Raw genomic sequence first — 12,272 nt, 5'->3', positions numbered from 1 at the left:
TGCTATGCCTTTTCAAGATAATCCAACTGGCAAGGCTAGAATAAAACAGACGTCACTGGTTTGTCCTGCGGCTGTCAACATGGAAACGTCAAACATAAAAGTATCCGACAGACGCGTTTTTCATTCCCTCTGACGTTCATCTGCCTCTGTTCATATTTTATTTTAGATGCTGCGCTATTAATAAATACTTAATGAGGCACAATTTCGTATCTTTTGTTTATAACCGCAATCTGGCATTGTCTACTTGTGTTTGTCGTGTACCATATAGAATTTAGGCCACCCCATTCACCAACCACACTTCATAGGAAGCAAATATGCTCTACAGTTAATCGTTCCGCCTAAGGCAGGAGCAATAGGCTCAGATGCAGGGAATATACATAATCTTCTCTACAATTGGGTTTGGTTTTTTTTCCAAGAAGCAGTAACTGGGTTTATCAAGTCAGCTCTCTAGTCTGTGTTCTTTACACATAATGTTACACGTGAAGTATTGTGTTTCTGCACGTGAGTGGGAAGTCGGAACATTTTCAACAACCAGACGTCAGAGATCTAAATTAATCCGAATAAAGAGTACGGAGTGGGCTATGCTACATTACGTTTTTTTGTTGTTCTTGGTGGTGTTGCTTGTTTTTGTTTGTTTGTTTTTTGTGTACATGTACATTTTGGACAATAAATATATACTTTGACAAAAGGTGTACAGAAAAAAAAAAGGTTTTACAACGTGGACCGTCACAATTGACGGGGAGGAGGAGCGGACTAACCTCGCCTATTGGGTGGTCATGTATGCTAGTTGAAAGTCCTGTGTGCATGAGTGATGTACCCTTCTCACCAGGATCTGAAGCCTCTGTGGTGCTTCCCCACTTAGGCAACGAAGGTAAAAGTATAGAGGAATGTAGATATGATCAGGTAAAGGGGAAACGCTGCGAGGCAGGACAACGTCGGACAGTCCTGCGTAAACCCTGATGCCTGTGTCGAAAGTGTGCTGCTGCTTTTTCCTCTCCCACCTACTCATGCCACAGTCATTTTGAGGACCTGTCCAGGCTTCTTAGTGAAAACGTGTCAAACTCAATATGGATCTATTTTGCCTTGAAAAGGAACCGACTATCAGAGCGCAGCGAGACCCCAGTATTTTTTGCGATAACAGAGTGTTGAAGAGCCTGTTGACAGTAGAAGACAGATTTTTACCCCAGGGACCTTATTTTGAACGTGTGCAGAAGGATATTAAGCCCTTTATGAGGCGAATAGTTGCTACTTGGATGTTGGAGGTTTGTTGCTTCTGCTCACTTTCCACTGCTCAATTTCCACGTAGATTTTTGGCCAATAGCTACATTTTGCTCGAAGTCAGGCAGCGAAATGGTGCCATGAAAGAGTAGCTAGCTAGCACATTAGTTAGAGACAATTGTAGTGACTGTCCAAATGCATCATTATGCCAGTGTTAGGCTTACATGCTCCTAGAAGGACAACTAATAGTCTATCTAATTGATGTGCTTCTATCAGCGTGTAGGCAAGTTATATATCGTTAGAAATTAGCCCATAGGTTAGCTGTGCACAGTGTATTATGAAAAAAGCTAGCTAGGTTATAGCTTTAGTATTCTCTAGAATGCCTTTTCTTATTCGTGCCAATATTAAAAGTTAGAGAAAGCATTGTAGTATCCTGCACGGATAAATTAGAAATGGATATGAGAATTTTGTCGTTTATAGAGAGAAGGAATGCATTTATTATTTGAAGTTCGTCTACGACCCTAATCGATGGGTACACCGGCGTTCAGTTAGCTAACTCGTGATCAGTTTCATCAAGTAAGCTAAGTGATACATTCTCGAAGTTATTTTCTTCATTCAAATAGCTATTGGGAAGAGGGGAGTTTAAACTTAATTTGCATATAGCATTTATAGATTTCCTTAGTACTTAATCATTTTAAAGATTTTTAAAAACCCAGCCAATTTCAGGTTGCTAACTGCTGCAAACTAGAGCAAACTTGCGATTTCTGGAGTATTGTTAAAACTACATATTTTCTGATATTGTCTGACATTTTCTTTGACATTGTAATGACATTGTAGTGCATATACGATGTAATTTATATACATATAAAGGCTAGCTCAATCTGATAAATTGTATTCAGGTTTTATGTGAACTTTTTTTTACGTGATGAATCACCAAAGCAGCTCTCTGTGTGGGCGTTTGCAGCTTGTGGTCTAATGCGACTTACTCTTTTGAGGCATAAATGAATGAATAATCTTAAATTGATTTTTTTTCTTCTACAAGAAAATTTTGCATGGGCAAGCGGCACACGTAAATTCTATTTAAGTGTTTGTTTGTTTGTTGTTGTTTTTTGTTTGTTTTGAGCAGCCTAGATTGTAGAAGCCTACAGCCTACTAAACGTATAAATTATGAAGTATGCGGTTATAAATTCCTTTTTGACAGCCGTCATTCTCCCTGTTCCAAAGGTTTGTGAAGAAGAGAAGTGCGATCAAGGCGTTTTCCCACTGGCTGTGAACTACCTGGACAGATATCTTGCTGCAGTTCCCACAAAGAAATGCTATTTACAGCTTCTAGGGACTGTTTGTCTGTTCCTGGCATCCAAGATGAAATCATGCCAGCCGTTATCTGCGAAGAAACTGTGTCTTTACACAGACAACTCTATCACAATTCAAGAGTTGCTGGTAAGACTTGCTGCTGAATGCCATAATATGCTGACAGTTTCCTTTCATTAACCTTAAAATGTTAGTGAACTGACTCCACAGAGTCACTCCCATTGTTTTGCATTATTGGCTTGTTTTCACCTGACTTTCTCTGTCTGATGAAATTGTTACATAAATCATTTTGGTCTTGAGTGTGGCAATCCAGACCATTTGCACTGCCATACAGTTCTCTGATATATACAGTTGGCTCACATGATCAGCAAATACAGGCAAAAGCCACACCCATTCTAAGCATGTCCATATTTTTTACTGTCAGTTCCCTCAGTTGCACAGACACTGGGTGGAGTACATTGCTGAAATCAAGATCTTCTGGTTGAAATCTATGTAAAGAGAGAAACGTAAACATGATCCATGTGTGGAGGAATGCATCTACATAAATGCATGCATCCAAAAAGTAATTTAATGAGAAAAAGAGACATGCCTCTCATCCCAAAATGTTGTTTACAAACCTGAAAAGAGAAAAGTGGTTTAGACAGTTGCTGCTTCATGCATTCATACATTGCCACTTGGTCTGAACATCAATTGATTTTTATCAAAGTTTCAGTTGATCTGTGTCTGAGAACTGGCTGCTTCAGGTCTTGTGTAAAGCACAGATAATTAAATGTCATCCAATCAGACTGGGTGCAGATGGGTTATGTAAGTGGATAAGGATCACACTATAATTGATGTCTGAAGATGTCTGTGATGCTGCTCCATTTTTGTGATTGAGCACATTTCTTGAGGTCTAAATATTCTGCATGTTTAACTTTCTTCTAATGCCTGTAGAGCAAATGGCACTACTCAGATATCACTACTCAAATAACACTGCTCAAGGCGCTTTGGCATGTGATCTCTTTAGATTAGAGCAGATCTTTTGGAAGTTGGTTGAAGAAACTGGTGTAATCATCACAATCTTTGCTTTCTGCATTCTGAAGAGCATTCAGGAAGGTTATCCATTCGGTAGCTGGTACTGATCTTCAGAGCTACTGCTGATACTTTATAAAATCCAGTGACCCGGTCAAATCAAAATGTTGATTTAGCTCTAAAAAGATTTTTTGTAGCTTTATGGCTTTGGGCAACAGAGTTCAGATGGTCTTTGGGCAGCAGAGCTAGATGGACTTATGACCCTTATACCAGAAAATACAGAAATGCATAAAACATCAGTCTTGCTGGAAAATATTGTCCTTGCTGAGTTGATGTGATGCATAAGCCTTTGCAATATTGGTAAGGCATCTGGGTGCAGAGCAGTGGTGGAAAAATCAGAGAGGCTTACTCGGTTACCTCTATCATTCAGCCCAATCTGCAAGGTTCTCTCCTCCCCTCAAAGCAGCCTTGTTAACAGCACCTCCTCTGTACGACTCCTTCCTTTTTGGTTTAACAAACAACATTTTCACTTCTTAATGCGAAGGAACTCACACGTGTCCCACAGGGCTGACCAGAAGGCTTCTGAGCTGTCTGGATTCACTCGCCCACGACTGTGAGGTCATAGGCATTGTCACGGGAAACATTTAACATCTTTGGAATGAAAGGTTAGACAGACTGCCAGCGGTGATTGGTGCCATGAACGAGTGGTAGGGATATATGATAAATATCTGGTGAGACATAGTTTTATGTGTGAGGAAGAGTACAGAAAAAATAGAGAAGCTAAAAGGTTAGCGCCTTTGAGTGGGAGTTGTCAGGTGAGTTATATTGGCACCTGCACTGCTTTTGGGTTTTTTCACCTAATCAGTGATGGGTCAGAAGTAAGGCATAGTGGAAAGGAAAAAAAATCAATTCATGCATCCATATGTCAGCACTGCAGGCTGGTGTAGGTGGTAGTGGTGGTGGCTCACACTGGAGCATCACGTTGACTGTTTTGAATTTTTGATTGCCAGAGGATATCTTCCTGGCAGAAGTATATAAGTCTGTGATTGGATTTTTTTTCAGTAGCATATTTCTCATGGTGTGAAGACAACAATTTTACAATTTCCTGTATACTGTGTATATGGTGTGACAAAGTAGGCCACCAAATTCATGTTTGAAAATGTGTTTAGCAACCTCCAAAGCTAGGATGATCAAACACCAAAATGAAGATGTATAACTATTATGCAAACTCATCATGTTGGCAACAGCAGTTGGTGGAAATATTTAGCAACATAAAAAGGAAGGAAAGTGTCATGTAACTTGGTGAACAGGGTTCGATCTCCTGATGGTGTTTTATACCTTCAGATGTCCTTAGTGCTGTATAATTACAGAAAAGTCAACAAAAGCAGCAGTTTCTAGTTCTCTTGCTTCTGCTTTTATTTCTCAACTTTTGAATTGGCTCTGCAAATCCAGTGTCACGCTAGGGTACCATCGAGTACCTGGTAACGATAGCTGGAACTTTGATATTACTGCACACATTTTGTCACCACAAGGGTGTTCTCCCACACTGAATGAAAAATTCTAAAGGTAGATTGAGAAGAAGCTGTCAGTTGTACGCCAAGCATAGAGGGGCTTTCATGTAGTTGTCACTTCAAAGAGAGGGCTTGGCCCCACTTGGCTGACTGCCGCTATTGCACTGCTTGAATGTGATTGCATTGTTTTGTGTACTCTGTGCCTTCATTCAGATAGCGTAACAGTAGTATTAAGCAAAACTTCCATCCCTACTCAGACTTGGCTGTTTCTCACTGTTCAACCCTCCATTGCCATGAACCGAAGTAGAGAAGACAGAGAGCATTGACTGAGTCCCTTCCCAACATTTTTGTCGGATTGTCTATATCTGAAAAGTATGTTTAGTGTAAAAGAGACATTTTGTTCCACCTGGAGTTTCTCTTGTACATCATGTCGCCAAAAATCATTTACAGTGCATTGAAACACAGCAGGGACACCTTGGCACGTTGCGTAGAATTCTGATGGAACTTATACTGACTTGTTTGCCCTCTGCCAGCTGTTAATAACCCCAGTGTTTGGTGGTGGGGGGCGCCAGGTCAGGGTTTAACAGTGACTGGGATTTGAGTGTCCTTGCCTGTGGTCACTAGCATTTCTTCACTTTAGACCTTTAGTGTGGGGAGAAAGGGGAAGCTGCCTATGTGGCCCATTCAGTGCCCAAGCCTAGCTTCCTTCCATCTCAGAAACATCTTTCTGCTTTCTCAGAAAACAGCCTACAACCAGCACAGGAAGGAAGTGAACGCGTTCACAGGTTGTTGGGGTGGGGGTGCAGATTTGGTTGGTCAGGAATAAAATGAGGTGATGTGCAAACGTTGATGTCATGGTGACAGTTTCGCTTGCTTTGTGATTTCTTCGTTAGCGATAGCTGTTGAATGGCCGCAGAAAGGACACTCGACAGAAGTTCCATTTCTTTGGTGGGATAGATGCATTGTGGGTAATGCTGTTTTAAGAGCTGATGCCTTTTGTCTCATTTCCATCTCTCTCTTTGCCCTCTCTGTGTGTGTGCTTCTCTTTGCTCTCCATCTCTTTCTGCACAGGACTGGGAGCTGGTGGTGCTGGGAAAATTGAAGTGGAACATGGCAGCTGTCACCCCTTATGACTTCATAGAACATATCCTGTGCAAGCTACCCTTACCTGAGGACAGGGTGCTGCTGATTCGTAAACACGCACAAACGTTTGTCGTCCTTTGTGCTACTGGTACGTGGGTTTTGAATGATGCAGTCACTATAAAAGTCATCTGCTCCTGGAATGCCATTGATGGAGGTTTATACATCATACCTTCAATCCAAGCTTTCGCTCAGCCTTCTTTCTCTTACTCTCATGTATTTATGCTCCACAATGAAGATGATCACACTGTGAAGTACAGTGTCAGCAGCTACTCTGTAGTTTGAGGTGATGAATTAGAGTATCCATTTGCATCTTCATGCTACTAGTATATTCTTATATAGTGTTTAGTGTGAAGTCTTGAAAATTAGCTTTGTACTTAATCTGGCTACACAATACTTTATATTGTGCAGATCTTCAGTGTGCATAGTGTCTTTGAAGCAAGTGGCAAAGACTCCAAGGACTAATTTGCTCTCTTCTGTTTTGCTGGGAATATTTTCTCCCTCTGGGTGTGTTCTTGAAAGCCCACGTCCGTACACAGAGCCCACGAACCAGGCGCGAGGCGGCAGCAGCAAAGAGCCCGCAGCCGCAATCGGGAGTGAGTGTGAGCACTTGAGCTTTTCTCCCTGGTGTTTGGAGACGGTGTTCTCATGGCTCGGGAGCTGGCCCCCGCAGCGCAGCTGGCTCATGTTTACGTCAGCCCATCCGGCGCGTCCTTCACTGCCTCTAAAAAGGAAGCGCGGCTGTCCCAGTGAGGGGAACCACTGAAGTAATCCGGGGCGGAGCTATTTCCTCTCCCGGGCCCATCCAGGGACCGAGATTGCGAGTTCCATTACCTGGATTTTACACTTCATTTACGGCATCTTTTGTTTGCACGGCACCAGTGGATAAGAAGTGACAACCATATCCAGACAAGGGGAACAGAATTGGATTGAGATTAAGCTTTGTAGTGTGACTGCATTGTCAGCTATGGTTTGAGCAAGAACTGAGACAAGGATTTAGAATTTAGATCCTACGGTGGCAACGGTTTGCAGAATGTGTCCTTTTAAGAGTTCCCGTCTGGATCTGGTTGAGGCCAATGACTTGCAGAGGGGAGTAGTTCCTGGAAACTCCGAAGCCTTCCAGGAACATAAGAGGGTGGAGGAGGAGGTGAGGGAAAGAGGACGAAGGCTCTGCTCTGTTTTTCTAATCACAGCTGTGGCTCAAGCTGAATTAAGGCAGCAATGGTGGAATGTAGAACTCCCACCCAAAGCACACGAGTGTTCGAAAGTCAGGTTGATGTTCTTAGCTCTTGGGTTGAATTCAGCCCAGATGTGAGGGATGAAAAAATACAGGGGAAAAATATCCAGTGTTCTTTAAGATCTGTTCCTCCCCTCCGCCTTCACAAAGCCTGCTTGCTATTAGCCCAGACTGTCTGCATAGAGCGTCGCTGCTTCACAGGTGAGAGATGTTCCCACGTCATCTCTTCTTGGTTCTCCCACGTGCAGATCACAACTTTGCGATGTTCCCCCCCTCGATGATCGCTACAGCGAGCATCTGCGCAGCCGCGTGTGGACTCCAGCTGGACCGGGTGGAGGACAACGTCTGCAGGCATGGCCTGACTGAGCTTTTGGCCAAAATCACCCACATCGAAGTGGTGAGTGCTACACAATGTCTCCGTCAGCAGGTGCGCTGTCGCCACCATCATGTGACTGGTTTTCTACATGCAGGTTAAATCTAAAAGCTAAGAACATAGTCCTAGATTAGAGTTTAGTCTGTCTTGATTTGTCATATAGCTGAGTAGGTTGTTCAGTCCAGAAAATGTCCATTATAAAGCACTAGGCTTGGCTTATTTGCTTGATCTGATACTACTATCCAAACAATCAGTCCTGACCAGTTCTTAGTGTTTCCACTCCAAAAAAATCATAATGTTTGGATCACTGTGAAAAAACAACCCTGGTGTTTGTGCCTTTGGAGAATGCTGGTGTTTCCACTAGTTTTATATTGAACCTATTTATGTTCCATGAATAGAGTCTGTATGGTTTGGCTGTGGTTGCAGTCCGCTACAAAGTGTTTGGGGGGTGGCTGTGTGTCAGATGTTGTGTTTGGGATAATGGGGGGGGTGGTTTCACAATTTGGACTATGTCTGTCGTTGTTCATTTTTGTGTGTGTGTGATGGAAGAATGTGTGCTGTGAGTCACATTCTTGTGGCAAGACAAAGGCCTCTCCTTCTGATGACTATGGGTTATAGCTCACCACTCCTCATACACACACATGCACACAAGAATGTTAAGATGCATAGCTAGCCAAGGAGGAAAGTAGAGGCACATGCGTGCGCACACGCACACACACACATGCGCACACACACACTCATACTTAGTTCTCATCTTTTCCATGTTGTATTCCCTTAAAAAGAAACAAGACCTTTTTCCTTTAGCTTTGGAAAGAATAACCATTTTGCCGAAGGGCCAGTCCAGACCAATGTCGCCACTAACGACTATCAGCCAACAACCTGCTGAAGCCTTCCATCAATGCCGATTATTTGGGGTTTTTTGTTACGTTGCAGATTGGGCCAGGACACGGCCTTTAAAGCAAGCACAATGTTATCCAAGAGAGAGCGAGAGAGGGAGTAAGTTGCATAGGGAGCCCCACTTCAGATTGTTTTTCCAGACCTCCACACAAAGAAAAGGACAAATAGCAAGACATAGACTTGTTGTTAAGTGTATTATTTGATAAGAATAATTCTGAATATTCATTTCAGACTTCTTCAGTTTCTTCTTAAAGCACACTAATGGTCTGCGTGTGTTCATATGTATCTTAAAATGTCGTTCTCTCTCTCTCGCGCTCTCTCTCTCTCTCTCTCTGTATGATTTTGTTTTAGGACTGCTTGAAGTCATGTCAGGAGAAGATTGAGCAGTTGCTGGCCAGCAGCCTCAGAGAAAGTCAGCAGCACAAACATAAGGAGGGTGGGGCAATTTGCAAGGAAGCGGAGTCTCAGAGCCAGTCATGCACACCTACAGATGTTCGTGACATCAACTTATGATGTTACTTTGACCCCAGAACTACCACAATTCCTCAAGCTGAAATTTTTATATTTATATTTTATTATATTGCATAGCCTGTGAAAAGATACAGAGCAACAAAACATAACATATATATAAAATGCACAGCCGAAATTTCAAACAGTAATGAATCTTTACAAAAAAAAAACAAAAAAAACAAAACAAAGCAGGTAATGCCTCAGGCTCACATATATGTTAACATAGTTGAATCTTGAAATTCTAGGTTCAAGATCAATTCATATATTACTAGTTCATGAAGCATACCTATATAGACATATATAACCTATATACAATATATACCAAGCACAGAAAATTATTATTATTACTATTATTATTATTATTACTATTATTATTATTATTATTATTATTATTATTATTAATAATAATAATGTTATTATTAAAACTTGCATTAGTATTAAGTGTAATAATATACTTCTCAATGTCACCATGGTTTATTTGTGGCTTTCTAAAGCATTGAGGAGGAATGCATATAGTGCACGCTGGCTGCATTTCATTGGACAATAAAGCTGCTGGCCTCTGCCTGTATTCCTGCTGTGGCTCCGATCAGTAGTGGTGCTTCAGCATAAGGAGCAGTCACCCTGGTCCACCCACACTAACATGTATACCAAGCTTGACTCTGAAAAGACAGCCGTGCTCTGAGAGGCTGTGAATGCAGGACCCTCCAATGTAGAGGGGTGTTCACAGCAGCCTCAGGCAGTCTGCATACATTGCTCAAGAGAATAAAGTAGAATAGAGAAGTGTCGGGGGTGTGAGTGAGAGATTCCATGTTATTCTATGTTAAAAGGTTTGTGCCTTTTTGCAGTTAGGTTAAAGTTTGTTCAGAGGCTTTTACTGTCATAAGGTTGATTTCTGTTGACATTAGACAGGAAATATGTATTGCCTATTATTCTATGTGTTCTGTGAGTGGGATGGAAAGATCTGCTCAAACAGATCTAGCCAGGTGTCAAAGTAGACAAAGAGAACCGAGATGTTGAAGGACTCTGGGATGTACTGAGTGCTTCTGTAAAGTAGAGAGAAAGAGGACAAGAAGTGCATGGAGGAATAAGAAGGAAAGTCTAGGAATGTGAGGTGAAGTTGAAAAACCTAAAGAAGATATAGTCATCTTGAAGGTGAGAGGCTTATGTGTCTTATGTATTAAGTAACCAGGCATCAGAACTGTTGTGCTGTAGCTAACCTACAGAGGTCTGCATGTATAAAAGGAGTTTGTCATGGGTCTTTCAGCTCCACCCAGCTTGTAAGTTAATTATCCATTAATTATTGATTAATTATCTGGGTAAGCACAGGGAAAGTCTGCAGGAGTACTGCCAGCCTTCAGGATCTAAGTCTGAGGCTTGTAGGATTCAGGGTTGGACTAAATGCTTGTCGAAGTGTAAAGAATTCCTCATAACGAAGACCAAACGTGAATGCACTTTTGAAACTTGTTTCCCATTTATACATGATTATTGTGCTGTTCAAGAGGAGGAAGAGAGGTTATTTTTTCTAGTTAATTTTATCCTTTTTTAAGTTATTTTTAAGTCTGGGGCTGGTCTCCCAATATATTAGGTTTATTTGTAGGTTTTCTTGCTAAGTATCAACCAAAAAAAGCTTAAAATGGCCTAGGGGTGGCTAATAGTGTTTACTCATTAGAGGCAATTGAAAAGCTGTTCAGAATTTTTTTGGCAAGGATACACACGCACGTTTAGTTATTGGTTTGTGTTTTTGTTTTAGTTGTGTTGTCATATCCGCATATTATTGTCAGCATTTTGACATTATAGACTTGAAATTTATATGTTTTGCTTCACAACAAAAATATCATATATCAGTACAAATGTAATAAGTGGTGTGTTCTCTTAATCTCTTAATTGCAAAAGTCGAATGTGGTTGTCAGTTAGCCCTGTGTCAGCACACCGTGTATCCCCTGAGATTTTATTGCAAACCCTTGAACAATAAAACCAGTTTAAAATGTAAGGATGTATCCCATTTTTACATTATATCATCCATGCATTGTGTAAGCAAAATTTCCTAAGCCATCATCAATGCAAACGCTCAGACTTGACCACCTTCCCATATGAAAATGGAATATATTGCAATATGTTGTTGATGTACTCCAAGATATAAAAAGAATTTATTATCAATATATTGCATTATGTATGGCCTAGCATATTCTTTTTTTTTTTCATTTCCATATAGAATTTACAGCGACTTTTCTTATGTTATAACTTGGGCTGTATGAACTATTATTTGTATGCTGCTAAAAGGAAAAAAAAAAAGTGCTATTCTTTGTCCAGTCTTGCACAGATAGTATTGTCTACCCACATTCCACTTTACATGTGCTGCTACATCTGAATTATTTTTGTATCTCAGTTTGTTTTTCTTAGCTTCATATGTTTAAAAAATGAAAACATGTAGGTGTAACAGGGTGGCTGACATGCATTTTGTGTATCTGTTATAAATTCTTTTTTCTTTCCAGCTCTGGTTGTTATGTTTTATCATGTATTGCCATTTTTGCTACAAGTGTGTAAAGCTTTAGTACTTCACCTCTTACATTTATCAGGGAACTTAGGCAGACAGCATGGAGAACTAGAAAGGGATGAGCAGATAGTCCTGCTGTTTTGCTGATTGACAGGTGTCATTGGTTTGCCTTACACTCACAAGAAGGCTTTCCATCACTCATCACACCTCTAACAATAAGGGCTGTCCACATTCCAGGTCATACTTGGTGCCAAATGTGCGACAAGGGCAATATATTACAAATATATATTAACATGTTTTGATTCTTTTAAAAAAAAAATTAAACCCCTTTTCAGCCTGGTTTGTACCTCAATAGTGTCTATTCCACAATTTCTCTGTTAAATAAAGTCAAGCAAAACATTTTGGCGTGTCCGTTTGTGATATAAATATCTTTCAAGCAGTAGCACTTTGGACTGCCGCCTTCACCCCATGCCATGTAATGCTGACATCTAGTGGTAATTATATAGCATTACGTTGGAGGTGTTCCGTGCAGCCACAGGGAGGCAGCAAACCAATTCATTTTAAAAAGTA

The 12,272-nt window shown here is 41.0% G+C and overlaps 1 protein-coding gene across 1 annotated transcript; it reads left to right on the top strand.

The window, feature by feature from the left end:
* Positions 1-400: 400 nt before the first annotated feature.
* ccnd2b (cyclin D2, b) lies at positions 401-12,103 on the top strand. The gene is made up of 5 exons (XM_027011084.3): positions 401-1,262; positions 2,443-2,658; positions 6,123-6,282; positions 7,677-7,825; positions 9,050-12,103. The coding sequence occupies exons 1-5, from the start codon at positions 1,068-1,070 to the stop codon at positions 9,209-9,211; spliced, it is 882 nt and encodes a 293-aa protein (XP_026866885.2). The 5' UTR covers positions 401-1,067; the 3' UTR covers positions 9,212-12,103.
* Positions 12,104-12,272: the final 169 nt, after the last annotated feature.

Source organism: Electrophorus electricus, chromosome 4 (genome assembly GCF_041902795.1).
Source record: "Electrophorus electricus isolate QZ-2024a chromosome 4, ASM4190279v1, whole genome shotgun sequence".
NCBI classification, from domain to species: domain Eukaryota; kingdom Metazoa; phylum Chordata; class Actinopteri; order Gymnotiformes; family Gymnotidae; genus Electrophorus; species Electrophorus electricus.
This window is presented reverse-complemented; position numbering and strand designations above follow the sequence as displayed.